This window comes from Danio rerio, chromosome 16 (genome assembly GCF_052040795.2).
Source record: "Danio rerio strain M-AB ecotype USA chromosome 16, GRCz13ab, whole genome shotgun sequence".
In the NCBI taxonomy this organism is placed as follows: Eukaryota; Metazoa; Chordata; class Actinopteri; order Cypriniformes; family Danionidae; genus Danio; species Danio rerio.
In genome coordinates, this window is record NC_141036.1 from 36,213,169 (window position 1) to 36,235,805 (window position 22,637).

At 34.2% G+C, this 22,637-nt stretch overlaps 1 protein-coding gene across 2 annotated transcripts; it reads right to left on the reverse strand.

The window, feature by feature from the left end:
* Window positions 1-1,445: 1,445 nt before the first annotated feature.
* Window positions 1,446-21,040, reverse strand: rbfox1l (RNA binding fox-1 homolog 1, like). Of its 2 annotated transcripts, none has more exons than XM_087285575.1 (12): window positions 16,516-16,576; window positions 14,544-14,780; window positions 9,959-10,138; window positions 9,121-9,174; window positions 7,480-7,572; window positions 7,351-7,408; window positions 6,036-6,095; window positions 5,782-5,923; window positions 5,220-5,259; window positions 2,676-2,746; window positions 2,523-2,604; window positions 1,446-2,428 (listed from the first exon to the last, which is right to left on the reverse strand). In XM_087285575.1, the coding sequence occupies exons 1-12, from the start codon at window positions 16,564-16,566 to the stop codon at window positions 2,384-2,386; spliced, it is 1,113 nt and encodes a 370-aa protein (XP_087141701.1). In that variant the 5' UTR covers window positions 16,567-16,576; the 3' UTR covers window positions 1,446-2,383.
* Window positions 21,041-22,637: the final 1,597 nt, after the last annotated feature.

The following is a 22,637-nucleotide window of genomic DNA, read 5'->3' on the forward strand; positions in this document are numbered from 1 at the left end:
AAAGCAGCTCTATGAAATATTAATAAGCCTTAGAGGCACAGAGACAGAAAGTCAAACTTAAACGAGTTCAGATATATAGATATTTAAAGTCAGGAAGAATTTCATGAGGGAAAGCGTATAGACAATGAATAAAACAAAAATGCAGGATGAGAAATAGAAGCCGTGAAATTAAAAAGGAAAGCTATATAGAAGACGCAGAAAAAAAGCAAGATTAGTATAAAGAAGATTATTAAAGAGACACATCAAGAAATCTAGCAGAAGAAAACATGTCAAGCAAAACAGGCAAAGAAAGAAAGATAGATAGGCAGACAGACAGAAAGACAGACCGACACACAGACAGGTAAGTAGTTAGGTATGTAGGTCGGTAGATGATAGATAGATAGATAGATAGATAGATAGATAGATAGATAGATAGATAGATAGATAGATAGATAGATAGATAGATAGATAGATAGATAGATAGATAGATAGATAGATAGATAGATAGATAGATAGATAAACAGGCAGCTCCTTACGAATAAAATATCTATATAATAAACAAATAAAGCTAAGAAATAAAGAAACAAAGGAAGGAAGGATGGAAAAAGAAAGAAATGGAAATTAAAGGAGAGGGAAAAGAAAAAAGGAAAAGAAAAAAGAAAGAAAAAACGGGCAGCTCCCTAAAGAGAAAATATCTATAACAAACAAATCAAGCATAGAAAAAACTAAGAAAGAAAGAAAGAAAGAAAGAAAGAAAGAAAGAAAGAAAGAAAGAAAGAAAGAAAGAAAGAAAGATTTAGGGAAAAGGATAGGGAAAAGGAGAAGAAAAGAGAAAGAGAGAAACAAATACAGCTCCCAAAGGATGGAAAAAGAAAGAAATGAAGGAATGATGAAATAAAATTTTTAAAAAAGAAAGAAGGACAAATGTAAAGAGAGGGAAAAGAAAAAAGAAAGAAAAACAGGCAGCTCCCTAAAGAAAATATCTACAACAGACAAATCAAGCAAATAAAGAAACAACACAAAGGAAGGATGAAATAAAAGAAAGAAAGGGAAATGAAAGGAGAGGGAAAAGAAAAGGAAAAGACAGAAAGAAATAAACAGGCAGCTCCCTAAAGAGAAAGTGTCTATAGTAAACAAATCAAGCCACGAAAGAAATGAAGGAAAAAGAAAATAAGAAAGAAAGAAAGAAAGAAAGAAAGGGAAATGAAAGAAGACTGAGAAAGAAAATAGAGAAATTAAAAGAAGAGGAAAAAAGAGGAAAAAGAGAAAAAAGAAAAAAGAAAAAAAAAGAAAAAAGAGGCGGCTCCCTAAAGAGAAAATATAGTAAACAAATCAAGCAAAGAAGGAAACAACACAAATGACAGATGAAATGAAAGAAAGAAAGAAAGAAAGAAAGAAAGAAATGAAAGAAAGAAAGAAAGAAAGAAAGAAAGAAAGAAAGAAAAAGAAAGAAAGGCAAAGTGCAGTTGGTTTGAAACTTCTTTTAATAAAAAATAAAACAGATGTTTTGAATAAAGGTGAAATGATTGTGATTCCTTTTATAATGATCTTAATAAGGCATTAATGCACTTGACCTTTAAGAAACTGCAAAAATGGAAACAGTGGGAAGTAAAGGACAACTGATTAAAGTAAGAGTAAGGAAGAGAAGACAGGAAGAGCAATCCAGAAGTTATATTGTTAAACGCAAAAACATTAGAATCACACACACCAGAAAAAATGAACAGAGAGAAGCACAGTGAAAAGACCAGATAAAGCTAAACAGCAAAGCCTGACAAGGAAATGACAGGAGGACATCAGAGCGAGGCAAAGCACAGGAGATTTCTTTTATACATAAAAAGATTTTGAAACAAATGACAGGCTTGCATTACTTATACAAAAGAGATGTTTAGCTCGGAGGTAGATTACATTGTGACAAAATATACCACCCATCCCAGTGCCATTGCTGTATCTCACAGTATTGCTTGTGACAGCAATAAAATGCACACACTCAAACAAACCAAAGGCACTCCAGCAAACACACAGCCCTATACATACCAGAGACAGTTTGGGGGAAGTTTCTCTATAGAGTCTTTCAACTGAATATCAGCACTCGAAACAATGCAACAGATCCAGACGTTTTACCAGTTCATGGCACTGTGATGATTTTACTATATGTACTGCAGATAGCAACATCATATTCAGCTAGACAGTCTGATAAGTGTTAGGAGGGAGGAGTTGGGCTCTTAAATTAGGAATTAAATAAAAATCCTTAAATATAATTATTCAAAATTTCAGGTTGGATTCTATCCCCCCCCCTAAATAAATATTGTCATTATTTACAGTCTTAACTTCAAACAGATCTTCAGCACAGTGTGATTTAAAAAGTCTCGTTTTTTCTCAGTCAACTTCCAGAGAATTGTTTTGATCAGTATGGTGTGAAGCGGTTGTAGCCACCACGGTATAAACTGGCCTGTAAACAAACAGAATGAGTCATATCAGTAGTGACAGATGGCTTCATAATCTGCTCGTAAACATCTACATGCTTGCAATTCTTATTAAATTACCATTGTTCCAACTCCATAAGTGGTTGTGGGTCCCACTGAGTGATGGTAGGGGTCTGTTGCTGTGGCATAGACTCTTCCATATCTTAACATAATAGAAATAAAAAAATTAAACAATAGATAGACATACAGATAGACAGATGAATAGATTCTTACCCATCACTGTATGTGGCCGTTGCAGCTGCTGAGGCCGACTGGGCCACTCGATATGTGGCTGGATATCCTCCCTAAAAACAATGAAGGTTAAACTCTTGCATAACATGGTGCGGTGAAACTTAAAAAACTTTGTGCTACCGGGACAGCCCCATCCTCGTATTTTAGGTTAGCATTTAATAAAAATGATAACACTGTGGCTGAAGATTAACTGTATATTTAAAGGGTCATGTCTAGGCCGACAGGGAATCTGCGTGCACAGAAATCCACAGATTTGAAGCCCATCATTGAGTCTATTTATTTACTTGTGTAAAGTTGTGTAAATTTCTATCAATTCCGTTTTTTTTTTAATTAATTTCAGTAATATTATTGACTATTATCAAAATGTTCAAATGATTTATTTTGAACATGTTTTTATATGATATATCATATGAAGGACTTGCTTTGTTTACCAAATAAGTGGATCTAACTTGATCTACATTGTAAACATTAAATAAAAGTTGAGAAGTCATGTCACTGAGTCACTGAAAACTCTAAATTTCATTGATCTTTTGACATGTAACAGATGTGTGGAAAATGAAATCATAGGGTTCAGAATTGAAAACTTTCCTGTTATTCTTAAAACAAGCTTATATTGAACCCAGTCTACCATAATATGTGCAATTAAAAAATAAAAATCATGTAGTTAATTACACCTGAGGCCTTCTCTTGTTTTGGGAACACACATTAAGATATTTTAAATTAAATCTGAGAGCTCCCTAATCCACCATAGAGAGCACTGGTCTATATCACAGGTGTCAAATCCAGTTCCTGGAGGGCCGCAGCTCTGTTTAGATCCTTCCCTGTTTCAACACACTTACCTGTAGGTTTCAAACAAGTGTGAAAGACTCAATTAGTTTGATCAGGTGTGTTTAATTCGGGTTAGAAGCTAAACTGTGCAGAGCTGTGGCCCTCCAGGAACTGGATTTGACACCTGTGGTCTATATCAGGCATGCCTAAACTCGGTCCTAGAGGGCCGGTGTCCTGCAAAGTTTAGTTCCAACCTTAATTAGACATACCTGGGCAAGCTCTAATAAGCTTTCTAAAAACATCCATGAGTGTTGAGGCAGGTTGGAGTTAAAATCTGCAGGACACCGGCCCTACAAGACCAAGTTTGGACACCCCTGGTCTATATAATTATATAATTAAAAGTACCAAAAATTGTCCTTAAAACTGGCCATATGCCTTCAGTGGTTCAGTTGGAAAATTATCAAGCTATGAAAATTATATTTATGTCCACATAACACAAAATTAAAGACTTCATTCAACACTTTTTACTCCCTCAGTGTCAGTATAGGGCGCACATTCACAAGAATCAGTCATTCCTCTGATGTATACCACAGATGCACATGTGCAAGTGACACTGAGGAGAAGAAACTGTTAAATTAAATTTTACTTTTGTTTTATGTATGCACACAAGTAATCTTGTAGCTTTAAAATATTTGAATTGCATCACTGAAGACACATGCGCTGTATTTATGATGTTTTATAGTATTTTTTTGGGACCATTGCTCTGACCATCTATGGAGGATCAGGGCATTAATTTATGTTGCAAAGACAAACGAAGGTCTCTGGGATTAAGAACGACATGAGGGTGAGTAATTATTGATAGATTTTCCACTTTTGTGTGAACTAAACGTTTAAATGGAGTTAAACTCCACCTTCTCATAAGAAGATCAAGACCTACGAAACTGCATAACACGGTTTTACACTAAATGAAGAGATCCTTCTAGATCACTTCAATAACAACTTTGTCGTTTGTTCTCTTCATTTCATCATGGATTTGTTTACAAATAATTCAGCACATTTGTAAGATTTACTGTAAGATGATTTTGGGCTATCTTTATTAGAACCTACAATAATCTAGCAGCACTGTTTTTATTATTTGGTATTATTCTATAATTGGCTTTGAAACATGCGTACACAAGTTTAAATTAGTGGGCACACAGATATCCTTTTCATCTTAGGGACATCTTTATATATGTTCACTGCTAGTCATAGCATATTTACTTCAGAGTCTACAATCTCCCACACAAACAGTGTTCTCATGAGGAGGGCAAAAAAAACAAAAAAACAATTATATCTAAATTATGATGTTTTTGATTTGAAAATCCTGATAACATTATAAATGGACTTCAAAACATGACAAAATCAAAAGTTAGTTCATGGCCATTTTAAAAGGTAGGAGTTAGGCTTATATGATGTAATAATTACATTAAAAAAAGAGGACGAAATAAAAAGATAATAATGGTAAAACAAACACATCCATTTAGCAGACTTTTCAAGAATATACTGTAGGTATTTGTAGCACATTAGGATATAATTAGTCACATTCTCTGCTTCTCATTTTTTTAAATGTGACCAGTTCAGACAAACCACTATTATGAATACACAGTCACAAGGTGAATTACAGTAAGTCAAATATTGTGACTTATGAGCAATTTCCATGCAAATGAGAGCTCTGAAAGTGTTTGCCAGTAAATGGGTAAGAGTTGACTGTTGACTTACATAGACCTCAGCACCATACAGTCCTTCCTGATACACCACTCTGCAGAAGACAGATAGATAAGGTATGTTATGCATGTTAAATAATGTCATAAAATAAAATAAAAATCTAATTCACATTTAACTCAAGTTCAAGAGCCTTAATCGAAATCAGAATAAGCTTTATTTGCCCAGTGTGTGCAAACACATAAGGAATTTGCAGTGGTTTTTATGTTCTCTCTGTGTATACAGATAAAGATTTTTTATATGTATATTGCTTCATTTTTTATGTACAAATATTATAGACTGTATGTGTATACATATATATTTCTTTTTTATTTACATGTACAGTCTATATTTGTACTTAAAAACTGTAATCACCATAACAGTAGTGTTTTTCACAATAAAAGCAGCAATTGGTGTGCTAGCTATTTAAGAGCGATTCGGCATGAGGAAAGAAAAAAATGTATTGCCTCAAAAAAATTGTCATTTGTAATTGCAGGTATATTTTAAAGCTAAATGAAAAAAAAAACTCATCTATCTAAAATATCTTGTAGTGATTAGTTGTCCATTGAGAGAGACTGACCCTGGGTAGGCTGGCACTGCAGCTGGTGTGGCAGCGGCGGCTGCGGAGCGGATTGTGTTGTAAACTGCTCGACCTCGTCCACGGAGACCAGAGCCTCTGTAGGCCAAGGTTGGTGTGGGAACGGGATAGGGGAAGCTGGCAACTAGTAGACCCAGACAAAAAGACAGTGGGCAAAACGACAAACTGCATGCACTGAAATCAAATGAATCTGTTATTTGAACAACAACAATCAAAGCCAAGATTAAATCTCAAACCTGTATAAAGTTCAGGGGCGTACATGGCACCCATTACTGGATTGATTTTCCACCCGGCAGCTACAAATAAGAAATATTTGTAGTGAGGAACTGAATTTTTTAAAAACATTTATTTTCAAATTAAAAACGTATAAATGAGCCATTCACAGAGAACATTTTAAGGAACTGTTAAAAAAATTTAAATGCAAGAACAATGATGATTTTTAGAACGCTGTGCTGTGGCATACATGAAAAAACAATGTGCAACAGTCAAAACTTATGCACAAGCCTTCTAAGCAAGTGTTAAAATACAATATTGAGGATACTTTTTCATTCATTCATTTATTTTCCTTTGGTTTAGTCTCTTATTTATCAGGAGTCGCCACATCGGAATGAACCGCCAACTATTCCAACATATGTTTTACACAGCGGATGCTCCATCCAGCCACAACCAAGTTCTGGGAAACACTCATACTTACTCTCATTGACACACACACACATGCACATGCACACACACACACACACACACACACACACACACACACACACACACACACACACACATTTACACAACGGCCAATTTAGTTTAATCAATTAACTTAAAGCGCATGTCTTTGGACTGTGGAAGAAACTTTTTTTTCTAATAATATTGATCGTTTATTTTCACATTGTTATATATTTTTATATTTTAATAGATGTTCTGTTCAAAGGAAAGAAACACCCTAAAGAAATGAATAATACAAACAATAGGATCAAATGAGAAAACGATTATAGCAGTGAACATACTATTTCCATGTTTTTTTCAAGACTTTGTCTTCCTCCTGTGCATAAAGCATAAATGCAGAGCTCTAATCTCACAGGAAACAAGTCAGCACCTCCAAGTGACTTTATTAATAAACTAGTTTCAGAACCTTCAGAGCATCATTGTTTTTGCAGCAGTTTAACTGACAGTTTCAGAATGAGACCCTCTATGTTCTAAAACAATGTTTCACAATCAACAACTGAGGCTTGCTTACAGTATGTTTAGTCTTGAATGCAAGAGCATGTTTCAGACAAATAAATAAAGCATCTGAACAGTCAAAACCTAGTGTAAATCCCAGTGACAAAGAAGAACTCTAAACACCTCACAGCTATGGCTTTTTTCATAGCTATTTTTCAGTGGGGTTTTCATCTGCCTAAATGCACTTTGGTGGATGGAAGAAGAACTAAATCCAGCCTTGCTGCTAGTGCATATTTGCATAGCAAATCATTGATAAACAGCCAAGTGAACTGCAAAAATGTGTTCTCTGCGAATGGCCACTAACATTTTGGCTAGAACATTACAAAGGAGCCTCACCATTAACTAATGGCGTCTGGGGCTTTTTTGTTACCACCCTTGCTGTAGCGTTGTTCACCTGAGGAAGCAAAGTTATTTAGTTGTTTATTTGTATTTTCTTGCTAAATTAGCAACTTATCATTGTCATACCTCAATCTTCCTTCCCTCCACGATCGTACCGTTGAGCTTCTCTCTGGCTCGATCTGCTTCCACTGCACTCTCAAACGTCACAAATCCAAAACCCTGAAAGATTGATATCAAACGCAACTCAACTGAAACTCAAATAAAGTGAAAATCTCTATGCAAATTGCAAATTGATTGAATTGAATTGAATTGGAAGCATTGGTCTTTTGTTGATTTTGGTTGCTTCTGTTGTCTAAGTTTCAGCTGGGTATTTAGTCATTATCCCAGATACATATATTGATTTTTATTTTTTGCATTAACATTTTAAAAATGGCCAACTTTAATACTAAAACTTTTGATTTTCTTTCTATCGTTTGTAAATACATTTTGAAATTGCTCTGAGTACTCATATGTTCAAACAGACTGGTAGAAGGAGGAAAACATTAGTATAACAGAAGAGGATTGCTTAAAAACATGCAAATCCCAAAGGCAAACTGAAGGTTTATATATACCACAGCAATATTTGCCTGGAAAAATGCTATTAGATTTTTCACAAAAGTTCCATTGTGAATCAGGAACTTGGTGCTGGAAAACACCATTATAGTAAAGGGCTAAGAAGAATATTTTACACTATGAGTATCAACAATATTAAAACAGATTTTTGTAACTTTAATGTAACTATAAAACAGTCACCATTACACTGTACTAATGATAGCTATAAATAATAATTAACTATTAATAATAATTATTATTATTTAGATTTTTTACTGTTTTTATATTCCACCTTTTTTGTTATGTTCTCTCTTTCCTTTTTATTTTCTTTGTATTTTATATTAAGAATATTTGTTTTGAAACAAACAGGCGAGTCAGCTGAACAATTTGTTCATACATAATTCTGTATTGTAATTGTCGACTCCCTTGACACAACATTTCCCTTGACAATAAAACTGAATTTGTTGCCTTCCTCGATTCACAAAAGATAAGGAATTGTTCTGACTTTCTTATACAAGGCTTTTATTATCTATTCTCTTAAATATTTTGTATATATATATATATATATATATATATATATATATATATATATATATATATATATATATATATATATATATATATATATATATATATATATATATATATATATATATATATATATATATATTAGGCCTATATAAGCGACCTGCTTTATTTACCAAACAAATGAAGTTTATTATCTTGATCCTTAAATAGCCTACATTTTGAAATGTATATTTGGTATAAGTTGAAGTTTAAATTTAATCTCCTCATTATAGGGTTTTTAAGATTTTAGCCAGAACTATATTTTGTATATTTTATCTAAAGGGTATCAATGGTATGAAAAAAAGGAGGGCTCTAAATCCTGTGTGTATATATATATATATATATATATATATATATATATATATATATATATATATATATATATATATATATATATATATATATATATATATATATATATATATATATATATATATATATATATTTATTATAAGATTATAATTATAATAACAATCTCATTATAATATAATCTTTTTTGTATTACTTCACACGGAAACATACACTGATATAAAGACATTTTCAGTTCCCCTCATTTGCAGGTTGCTTTGACTAAAATCACTAGACAAATCTGAATGGAAATTTACAAACCTTGGATCCTCTCTCATTAAAGATGATCTCTACATCTAGAATCTTGCCAAATTGCTGAAATAACAAAAAAAAAAAAAAAAGATCATGACTAACCAGTTATACACATATTTGAAAGGATTAATCACCCAAAAACGAGCATTGGGACATTTACTCTCTCTCATTTTAAACCTATACGACTTTCATTCTTTTGAAAAACTTCAGAAGATAATACTCAAAAATTAAAGGTCCCATGAAATTTAAATAAAACTTTTTAGTTTTAAGTATGTCTATATCTCTCTAGTGTGCTCCAAAACAGTGACAAACCTATATAAATATAACCTAATATAAACATCCAAAGCTTGCAGTTTATCACTTCGGCTTGAATGAATAAAAATTTTTTAGCACGTCAGCCTATTCTGCAGTTTTTTTTTCAAATCTTGACCAATCAAATGCTCTGTAGTATCTGACATGCCCCGCCCATTCAAGACGCTTCGCATTTGCTTTTCATTTGATGCACTTGAGCTCAACCACTCTCACTGGCAGAGCAGAGAGAAACCAAACCACGGTGGTGTATGTGTATATACATATATAGTGTACGTGTATATGGTGTTATTTTAAAGAGGAGGAGCTAATCTATGTCCCACCCTCTCTTCATGTTTCAGTTGAGATTACGTCAAACATTGAATAGAAAATGCACATTTCAAAGCACTTCATGGGACCTTTAAAGGCTCCAATGCTGTTTTGGACTGCATTGAGTGAAACATTTCAGGTTTGGAAGGATGTGAGGAGTAAATATTGTTCAATGTTCATATTTTGGGTCATCTTTTATAATGACAGAAAAGTATTGCATTTGTTTTACCCCAAACATCTGCCTCAAGTCTGGGTCTCGAAACCTAAAAGGGATATTGGAAACATGGAGCCTTTTAGGTTGAGCCTTCCCGCCTCCTTCCTCGTCACTTCCTCCTGCAGCTCCGCTACCGGAGGCCACAGAAACACTGAGAGACTGTGGGTCAGACGTCACGGGTGCCAGAGAATCATCCTATGAGGGAGATAGGGATGAAAGTGTGGAGCACAGAACAAACATTAGTATGCATGTCATGACAAAAAGAAATGCTATTGTAAGATTTCTGGTCAAGCTTACTGCAGTCTAACATTTTATTGGGAGAAAACTGGTTTTATAAAGTGACCACAACAAAACGCAAAAGGAGCATTCCTCATCCAGTGATTCCTCTCAAGCAAAAGTGAGGAAATGTGATCAAGTTCCCATTTTAGTGAGCCGACTAAGTACATGCCTGTTAGAGATGGACATAAAAATCACAATTTGCATTGAAAGTAGACTACTCATAGTTTAACTTCAGTAAACTCAATCCAATCTGTAACTTGAGTCAGATTGCTAGTATATTTACAATGTAACCTTATGACTATGACCTGAAATTATGTCATATAGAATGCATGGTTACAGAATATTTCCTATTGCACCTATTGTGTCAATGAAATGCCCCCATGCAGATCAATACATAGGAGTGTTTGTGCTTCAAACCCAACACATCCACTATTTCACAATGCATCACGATGCCAGTTCGTATGTCTGCACAGCCTACCTCATCAAAAGGCACAAAACGGTTACCATTAAAATGGATTAAGAAGTCAAAAAAGTGTATTAAATGTTTTAAAAAGAAAAAGCCCATTGCTAGAAGAACATTAGCCGAGCATAGCGAGACATTTAAAAAAAAAAAAACAAAGAAAAAAGAAATTGTTGAAATAAAGTCAAAAGAAATTTTGGTTAAAAAAGGAAATTTGAAGGCACAACGAGTCATGTGATGTGAATCTCAAAGCAATGGAAAAATGTTAAGCAAATGAAAAGAATGGCTATTAATGAGTTCGTTTGTAAGAGCCAGTTTTTTATTTATATAAATTTGGAAAGTGGAAGCAGAAAGACAAAAATGACGTCTGCTTCAACTTATCCGACTGCTATAACAGCACACTGTATACAGTGAAGTTCATACAGTAAAGAACAATAGCTCCAATATGGACAGAAAATAGGGGGTGCATTCGGTTTATTATGTTTCCTTCCAAAATTTCTACTTAAAGGTGCCCACTGTATTTGTTTGCCTTTTGTATTTGTTATCAGGCTTTTATATATTTAGGCGGATTTATAGTTATCAATTTACAAATATAAGTTGGACATTGGTTATAAGTAGGCCCACACAGAATCTGCAAGCGCAGAAATCCACAGACTTTCAGCCCATCATTAAGTCTACTTATCCAGTTGTTTGTAAATGTGCGTAAATTTATATTTATTCAGTTTTTAAATTAATTTCAGCAATATTATTGACTAATATAAAAATGCTCATATGATTTACTTACAATACAGTTTGTAAAGTATTTTGTGAAAATGTCTGTCTTTTAGTAGATATATGGTAGCTATGTTATATTATACACTTGCTTTGTTTATCAAATAAATAAATGGATCTATTAGGATTGTAAACATTAAATAAAAGTTTATATATATATATATATATATATATATATATATATATATATATATATATATATATATATATATATATATATATATATATATATATATATATATATAATTTTTTTATTTAACAAATTAAGTTTTTAGTTTTGATACACCCAAAATCATCCCACATAAATCCACAGATTAGCGAAAAATGTCAGCAGATTCTGTCTGGCCCTAGTTATCAGTAACAGCCAATATTCCCACACCAATGCATCTATCAATTCAATTTATGTTCCTTTTTATAGCACTTTTACAATGTAGATTGTGTCAAAGCAGCTTAACATAAAAGTTCTAGTAAATTTAAACTGTATCAGTCCACTTTTCTAGAGTTGAAGATCAGTTTATCATAACGATATTCTGTACAATATTTTTATTATATGTAACGTTTACATTTTTCCTCATAATGTACATTTTTAGGTGCATTTATTGCTAATTAGCAATGATGTTTATTACTTACTTCCATATCAACATTTCCATTTCAATATCAATGTATCCATAAAAGTGTAATTTCATTTATCTGTTCAGTGTATTTATCAAAAAGCAGAATTCCTTGATAGCTATTTTTCTCATTAAAATAAATTTTCCAGTTTAATCTGTACAAACAATCTTTTCTTTAGCATTCAGACAATGTTATAAAAATCAATGTTATAAAACAATGTTATAAAAACCAATTAGGCACTCAACGAAGGCAAGTATTTAAGGAAGGTTTTGCACATTAAACCGAGTGAACCCTACCCAAAAAAAGGAAATGAAAGTGTCTCGAAAAATGGGGAAATCAAGCGGCCTACGCAATTCATCCTATGACTTACCAATTTACTGTTATTTTTGGAAACAAAACAGAGCAGTGTATTAATTGAAAAAAAAGAAGTTAAAAAACAGAAACACGCATAAAGATTTACGCACAGACACACACACGCGCACACACCCATCCACACACGCAGACATATCGTGGTTATGGTTCACTCTGAGCCGGCCGGGCTGATTGCTAGCTGTAAAGACTACAACAGCACGTGTCACACAGGAAATACTGCTGAATTATCATCATCATCATCGCATTCATCCAGAGACACAGGCCAGGGAGGGATTTGGGGAAAAGTGGCAGATTGAGAGAGGGTGTGATGGGAAGGTATGTGATGAATTCACGTCACGATGCAGAGTGCGTTTCTGACTGGACCTGGAAAACATAGATGGGGGGGAGGGGTCATCATCCCGTCTGACCGCCCCCCTTGACCCCTCCCTCCACGGCGGCGGCGCATTGTCCCAAAATCTGGCGTTCTCTAGTGATATAAGCAGTGTGGACAGAAGATGGTGTGACAGAGAAAGACACAACTCATTTCATGAACCTATTTTAGAGAATACATACTTTCATGGTGAAAATAGCACTATATTCTTGCCACAGTGTGCTTAGTGCGGGAGTATAAACATTTGTTGTCATTTAAAATGGTCATCTGCAATTATTACTCCCAGTGAGACATTATTAGCAATGCCCCACAAACATTACAATGACAATCATACATTTCCATAGTGACATACTTTAAAGAACATCGACCTATGGCTCAGGTTAAAGAGATAATATTTAAGCAACTCACAGACTGGACATATTTACTTTTGAGTTACATCTCAGTGCTTGTGCCTTCAAGGGATAGTTCAACCAAAAATAAAAATGAACCATTACTCACTCTCAAGTGGTTCATATGTTTCTTTCCTCTGTTGAACACTTTCAAAGATATTGTGAAGAAAATTAATTACAACCATCGACTTCCATATAGGAAAAACAAATACTATGAAAGTCAATGGTTACAGGTCTCCAGCATTCTTCAAAACATCCACAAAAGTATTCAACAGAAGAAAAGAAATCAAAGAGGTTTGGAACAAGAAAATAGGTGAGTAAATTATTGGATAAAGGGATAGTTTTTGGGAACTATCACTTTAAAAACACTTTAGTACACATGTCTAACTGCGTTGATCATTGAAAACCCCAATATTAAAAGTCAAAGTATAATAATAATAATAAAAAAAAACATATGCTCAACTCAGTTTTAACTTATTTATAGGTACATTAACATAAAACCTAAATAACTTAAATGATATTAATAAACTATAATATAATAAACATAATAATAATAATAATAATAATCTAATATAAATATTTCTTAATATTAAACTAAACTAAAACTGAACTAGAATGCAATTAAATATTTTAGTGTACTATATATAGACATTGATACTACAAGGCTTCCTCTTTGTCTTCAATATTCTGCAGACACAAGCACCACCGTGTGGTCCTTGGAGATTTTGACCCTTTTGACCCCTGTTTTAAAACTCCTGCACTACATTCATTTTAAAATAAGACTAAAAAAATACTATAAATGACATTAAGAGTAAATGTAGTGTTGAATTGACAAGCTCTCTTATAAAATTCAGATTTGTCACTGAAACTAAGCTTTATTATTATAAACATTTAAGACAACAACTCACTCATTAAAAAGAGAAGCAGAAAGTGGAAATGGAAGAAGGCCTTCTTTCATCATAAGTCTCCTATACTGTCTATTCAGCTGAATGTCCATACATGGACAAGGCAAAGGAAGGATGTGCAAAGGGCATTAGAGATATTTTTAGCTCAAACAGGAGATCCCAAAGGACCAGAGCATGATTATATATCAGCTGCCTATACATATTCCTGGCATACCTTTTCTGATGCAAATACACACTGATTTTGCTACATACAGGAACATTGTTTCTATATAATTTTCATACTTTTAGATTGACCCTGCTTGACTGCAAGTAAATCATATTATTCAGTTTTTTTCACTTCTAAAATCAAATTATTTCTTTATATGTAAAGATGTACCTGCCCAGTGTTGACTAAAGATTTTTTTCTTATCAGGTCAGTTATTGATCAGGTGATCAGTCATACCGTGTTACTGGCAGTTATAGACTCCGTCCCGTCATGCTGAGGGCCCTGGTAGACTCTCAGCTGATGATGATCTGCATATTCTGAATTTGGATGAGCAGCGCTGAAATCGAGGGGTGGCAGTCGGGCAGCAGGTGTGGGCGGGGCTTGTCCAGGTGGAGGATATGAAGGGGGTGGGGCATAAACCTGGGGAAGTGAAGGATCACCATTGCCTGGCCCCGCCTCCTGGGCAGCAGCACCCTATAATAAGAGAGAGAGAAGCATTTACAAACAGAAAAATCTGTTGACTGGTTATGAAAACATTTATTATATAATAATAAGAGAAATATTAGATATGTCAAAATTAGAGAATAATTAGACAAGTCTGTTAAATAACTGTAGATTATTTTGCCAATTAAAACTACTATTTAAATATCAAAGAACATTTTAACATATTGTATTAAAAGGATTCAAAGGCACCTTTTATGCTTTATATATAAACAAAGCCAGAATTATTAGCCCTACAGTTAAATTTGAAGTATTTTATGTTTTTTCAATTGTCTGTTTAATGGAAAGATGATTTTCAACACGTTTACTCACATTCTAATTCTTAATAGTTTTGATAAAAGATTTTTAATAACTGATCTCTTTTGTCTTTGCCATGATGACAGTACAGAATATTTTACTAGATATTTTGCAAGACACTCGTATTCAGCTTAAAGTGCAATCCAAATGTTTAACCAGTTTAATTAAGTTAACTAGGTATGTTATGGTAATTATGCAAGTCATTGTATAAAAGTGAATTGTTCTACACCAAGGGTGGGCAAACTCGACCCTGGAGGGCCGGTGTCCTGCAAAGTTTAGCTCCAACCCTAATCAAACACACCTAAACATGCTAATTAGTGTCTTTAAGATCACTAAAAATCTATAGGCAGGTGTGTTTGATTAGGATTGGAGCTAAACTGTGCAGGACACCGGCCCTCCAGGACCGAGTTTGCCCACCCCTGTTCTAGACAATCAAAAATATGTTTCCAAAGGGCTAATAATATTGACCTCAAAATTGTTTGAAATTAAAAAAAAATATTTATTCAAGCTGAAAAAAAAAAAAAAGACTTTAAGAAAAAATATTATAGAAAGTACTGTGAAAATACCCTTAATTCAGTAAATATCACTTGAGAAATACACTTTAAAAAAATAAATGATCAATTAGCCATGACAGCATATGTTTTTAGTTCGTTGGAGCATATTAAACTAAGTTAATCATGTTCTAACTTAATCTTATAGGTTTCACACACTGTTTTAGGTCAGTTTAACATAATAAAAGTTTAATGGACACGTAAGGTTAATTTGTTTCAGCTTAAAATTTAGGGCAACAAGGATTTTATACAGTGTATTTGAAAAAGAATAATTATCGCACTGAAGGCATAATAATTTTGCCCTCAACTGTAAATAGCTCTATAGATTATTTTGAGGGATGTAAACAAAAAACAATGGTCCCAACATTTTTCCAGTTTTAAATTTTTAATTTTTATAGCTTCCAAGAATCCATAAAGAGCCAAATATTGATGAATAATGTTGTGATCGCTGTTTTAAGATTAAGTTATGATTGAATTACCTCTCAGTTAAAATAGTTTGATAACAAGCAGAAAATGTTCATAGGCCAATGACATGACCACATTAAAATGGTCTATATGGCATATATACATTTAATTTTAAGCTATTAAATAGATATAACTATTCAAAATATACTAATACAGTAGTCCAAAGAAGCATTTGCAACAAATCCATAAATTAATTTAGCTAAAAATACTCATTCAAACATTTTACCAAATAATTTTCCTAATGAAGGCAACATACAGTTACTGTTTTGCTTGCAGAAACAGATACATCCCACATCATTAACACTAAACACTGACTTAAACCAGCATCTCAGACATCACATAAAGACACTGTGAAGGAAATAAGTGGTATAAATGTAGTATAAATGATGTCTCACCCCTTCAGTGCATTCCGCAGGCGACCCAATACTCACCAACAGCTGACGCATGCTTTAATGCAGAGTTTTCACCCGCCCACCCCACCATAAGTCCCTCACATCCACCAATCACAGAGCAGCAAACCAGCCTCAAGATTTTTTTTTACACCAGCCGTGTTCATTTGTTCATGTCAATCATCAACCCATTTCACCCACCCACTCTCTAGACACTCAACACACACACATCTGTTTGGATAAAAGTTGATCTATTCATACAAACAACTTAGTGTTTCTCCTCAGTCAAGCCTAACCCTAGCAAACCTCAGTAATCGCACACAATGGAATATAATCACTGTGATTTATTTAAACCAGACAAGCAAGATATCTATAGCTACTGAAGTATGCAGTGTGTCAAACCAGATAAAACAGGCATTGTTACAATAACAGATTATAATAATAGTTTATTTGATGCTATCCAAACAGAGTGAGAAGATATTCATTCATTCATTTTCTTGTCGGCTTAGACCCTTTATTAATCCGGGGTCGCCACAGCGGAATGAACCGGCAACTTATCCAGCAAGCTTTTACACAGCGGATGCCCTTCCAGACGCAAACCATCTGTATAAAACATCCCCACACACACACACACACACACACACACACACACACTACAGAGAATTTAGCCTACCCAATTCACCTGTACCGCATGTCTTTGGACTGTGAGGGAAACCGGAGCACCAGGAGGAAACCCACGCAAAAGCAGGGAGAACATGCAAACTCCTCACAGAAACGCCAACTGAGCCGAGGTTCGAACCAGTGACCTACTTGCTGTGAGGCGACAGCACTACCTACTGCACCACTTCATCGCCCAGTGAAAAGATATACTTACTCAAATACAAACTAAGAGTTTTACGCTAAAGAGTTATTTTGTGACATGTGTTTTGTGCACACAAAACCTTAGGTTTCTTGTTTGAAACTGTAAAAATAAAATCAATTATTTAGTCTACCACCCAAAAGTGCAAAATAAAAGACTCTATATGCCAAATAATAGACATAAAGTTATAATAACTGATAAAAAGCTCTTTACACACACACACACACACACACTTTTTCATTTTACTCCTTATCATCCAGTTCACAGGGCCGATAAGTCTGGGTAAATTTAGACTTTGCTGATAAACCGACACTGAGAGAAACAGCTCTGATTAAATATCACCACTGCACTCAGATTTCTCCAGCAGAAACAAAAGTATTATGTTACATGGTGTCTGTTTGTCATCATATCATCATAGCTATGATTCAGCATTAGGATATATATACACACACACCACTATATATGCCACACAATTATCTGTTATTCACAAAAACATGACATATCTTGCTGTCAGTCCTTTTTTGAAACACTTGGTGCGACTTGACACCCTGGTTAAAGATTTATGAGATGTAAACAGGTGTTGTCAAACCTGTGAAAGTGTAGCACTACAACCCGCTGACTCAAACTCACAAAAAGTGTTGCATTGCTGCATGCCAAAGAACAAGTTAAAGATCACAGTTATAAAATGACAACACAGTTATAATGACATGATCACAGTTTTAAATGAGTTCCCTTTAGACTTTAGACCTTAAAATATTTAAATAACAAGTACAAAAAGCATACATTTATATAGATATTTAAGCAGCAGAATGAATTAAATACAATACCAGGCTATATTCTGGTAAGAGAGAGGAAATACAAGACAATCAAGCACGATTTAATTGTTCAAACAATTTCTACTACATGTTATAAAAAAATGTATGATAAAATGTATTGTAAACAAATGCTTTCATGTTACTTTAACTCATTTTTACTTGCATACACTGAAAAAATGAGTTAAAAATTATATATATATATATGATGAATTTAAACAAACAAATTCAATTAAGTAATATTCAACTTAATTTGTTTGTTTAAATTCAGCCCAAATAAATTGTTTACAACCACTTAACCTAAAATTTTGAATATTTAGGTAATCCAAGGAATCATCTTTCAGTCATTTTTTTCAGTGTAGTTTGGCTGATGTAAGTTGAGATAGAAAAGTTTATTTCATGATTCAACTACAAAATGTAGGCTGCTACAATCTTTTTTTTCTTCCTACTTGTTAGTTATCTTGTGAGATCTGAACATAAACTCTTTTGTTTCCCATACTTTTTTTCGTTACTGTGTGAGTATTAAAATAACACCTCTGTCTAGCAGATAAAATGTCTTTCCAAGCGCAGTGACAGCTTTGAGCCCTTCAGCTGTCAGGTTTGGGGTGAAAGATCAGAGGCAGGATGCCAGGTGCCTGATCTGACAGCTGCGGGATCATTCAGACACACACACACACACACACACACACACACACACACACACACACACACACACACACACACACACACACACTGCTGACAAGAACTGCTTATGTTGTCTATAGTCATGTAATACAAGGCTCTTGGAATACTTGATTCTGATTAGCCAGTTGCGGTGTTCTGTTATCAGATGTATTTACATAATGACTGCTAAACCATCTGCCTGGCAACCAGTTTCTTACATTTTCATCAGCATATTTTTATTGAAATCAGTGTAATTTTGTTTTATTAACATGGTGTTGGGTGGCACAGTGACTCAGTGGTTAGCTCTGTCACATCACAGCAAAAAGGTTGCTGGTTTGAGTCCTGGCTGAACCAGTTAGTAATTCTATGAGGAGTTTGCATGTTTTCCCCCTGTTGGCGTTCGTTTCTTCTGGGTGCTCCGGTTTCCCCTACAGTCCAAAGACATGCACTATAGGTAAATTGGAGGAACTAAATTGGCTGCAGTGTATGAGTGAGTGCATGAAGCTGGAAAGGGCATCCGCTGTGTAAAACATATGCTGGATAAGTTGTCGGTTAAGGTACATAGCTGAAGTAAAATGAATGAATGAACATGGTGTTGTAACATTTATGGGGACAAGCCAATACCAATACTTTTTTTTTATATATAAATTATTGGCCAGTTCAAGTATTTATACTCGTATAAAGTATTATTACTCGTATAAAGTACTATTGTTATGTCACTCTGTTTTCAATGAACAGGGATTGGAACCATTTAACATTTGAGGGGCCAACATTAGAGTGTCTCTGTCTTACACTTTAGATTTTGTACAGGTTTAATTTTGCTTTAAGGCCTATTAAATTTATTTTACCCAGAGAAGTATTCTGAAATTATCAACAGACTTGCAGCTCATTGTTTTAGCTTAATTGAAAAATTAATTATTGATTAAAATATTAAAATATTGATCGAAAATAATAATTTAAGTTTGTTTTCCATTTTAAGTCTTTCTTTTAATAATATTTCAGTTTTGTTTAAATTAACAAACATATTTGAAGTTAACATATAAGTTAACAGATACAAAACAATCAAGTGACACGAAATTATTTCACTATGCATGTGGATTATATTTATTTTTTGTTAGCCATTTAATATTGGTTAAATATTTATTGTAAGGTCACACAATCTGGTTTATATCATGGTCTATTTTAGGGATTATTTCATAATTCTGAGTGTGTATTGTGCAACATAATTGTTTTTTCTTCAGTAAACAAAATTACACAAAAATGTATTTAGTAAAGCCAAAGTACTCTCAAAAACCATCAACTTAATACCTTTAGAGACAACAAACAATGATTTTGGCTGTCAGGGTAAAAAAATCCTTTCTAAAAAAGCCATTATGTGGACAAATCAAAATCAAAAGCATTCACTCATATGTTCAATACGACAGGTGGATATTATAGCCAACAAAGTAAGCGGAAACAACTAAGAAAATTCCTCTGTGTTAAGTCCTACTCTTTAGATGACATAATCTGCTGCTGTGTATCACTTTAGATAAAGTCAAGAGGCAATCAGACAGTCAACATCTATTTCTAAATGTGTAATCTGTGTGTGTGAGGAAATCTGCAGTGAGAGAAACCGACTAAAAATATAGAGTGTGACAGAGAGAAAGAGCAGGCGCACCGTTTATCAGGAAGACTGGAATTTCTCTCTCTCTCTCTCACACACACACACAAACATACCACACACACACACACACACACACACACACACACACACACACACACGCACAAACACAAGTATGCACTGAACCTGTTTTCAGTAGGCCGCCTAGCAGGGACAAATATAACTAACCGCAGCGTCCTTCACTGACAAACACATTTCATGCCACATTGGTGGATCTTGCTTTACTTGATATACAAACCGTTTGCTGGCCAGTGATTGGTTGATTTGTTTAACATTTTACCAGACATGTGACAGAAAATGCGTATGATAAATGTTTTTAAATTGCTCTTAATAATTTTATTAAATAAATAATATACTAATTAAAATTGTAAAATAAAAATGGTAAAAAATGTTAATAAAATAAAACTAATAATAAAGTAGATACATATAAAGGTAGATTTGTATATTTACCTGAACAATGCCGGGGTAGCAGGAGGCCGTCTGAGGGTAAACTGGGAGTCCGTAGGGCTGAAGGATCACAGTAGGAGAAGACAACATGGTGCATAGCCAGAGAAAAGGACAGAAAAAAGGAACAGCTAAAAGGGACGGGAGACCAAGGGGAAGAGAGAGGGGAAGGAGAGCTCTCGGAATCAAGAAAGAACCAGACTGAGAAAGTTTAAGATCCAAATAGAGAAGGAAAAAAGATCCAGAGGTGTGAAAAAGAAAAGGAGAAGAAGTGTGAGTTGAACTGCACAACACTGGTGTCAACTTTTAGGCAATAAACGAATATAAATAAAAAAAACTGCAAATATAAGAAGCTCTATAAAGTTGAGAGTGCCGAGTTAGTCTGTCTCACAAATGGCAGAGGAGTTCAGTGCCGAAAGATCTCCAGGGGACACAGTGTGTGTGTGTGTGTGTGTGTTGCTGGAGATGTTTGATAGACAGAAACACATGCTCAGAGTTGTGTTACACTCCTTTATAAATAGCCCCCCTTCCTCCTTTAGTTGTGTATCAGCAATAGAAATAAACAGGCAAGTATGTATTTGTCACCCTTCGTTGCTCATTGAAAAAGACACAAAGAAAGTTTGCTATATCAAAAGAACAAAACATATGCAGGTACTATATGGACTGGACTGTTTTGACTACAAAGTTGAACAATACAACTTTTTTACAATCTTAATACTTTAAAGGGCACCTATGATAAAAATCATTTTTTGTAAGCTGTTTGGACAGAAGTGTGCGTAAGTGTAGTGTGTCCACAGTCATATTAGGGTGATTTAAAGACAGTAAGTCTCCTTTTTAAAATTTCCTTACCTTAAAATAAGATTCAAATCTCTCCCATTTTAAGGTCCACCACAATGTGACATAGAAGTGCGGTTTCCCTTCCCACCGAATTGATTGACAGTCGCGTATTAACCTGTCTCAATAGTACCGCGTATAAATAATCATGCCAACAAGACAGGATGTGCACAAAGCAACTGGGATTAAAAGATCTGTTCAACCCTCTGTGATCATCAATCATCATCAAATATGATCAAGAATGAGTTTAAAACCTTTTTAAATCAGTGCATGTTTGTAATTACAGCGATTTTACTGTCTTTGTCACCACAGCCTCATTTTAATTATAAAAAGAAATCGCTTCAATCCCGGTTAAATCAAGTTTATTTTATACATTAACATAATGGATATCCATACAGCAGTGGATATTAACATGTATTCTGTCACATTTGTGTGCAAAAACAGTGCAAAACTAAACGCACTGTGTGTGCGTGCGTGCATGAACTTTGTAACGACCAGGCACGTGCACACATGGGCTCAACCTGTGCAGTGCACATGCCCTTTTTAAATAAATTTTATCCTGCAAATGCCCCTTTGAAGGTCTCTGCACGGGCCTGGTAACGACATTGTGTATGACTCATCGTTGCAACTCCACAACAAGCACATCAAATAATAAAAATAATCGTGGTAAAGTTCTTACTGTAGTATATTTCTCAAAAATGTAACGTGAAATCTGCTTCCTTCTTGTCTGTCACTGTGCTGTTTACCTGACTCAGCCGAGGTGAAGATTGAAGCACACTCTGACAGGCACGTGGGAACGGTGGGTGAGAAGAACCAGTATTTAAGACACAGGCCACAAAAACAGCATTGTGTTCAG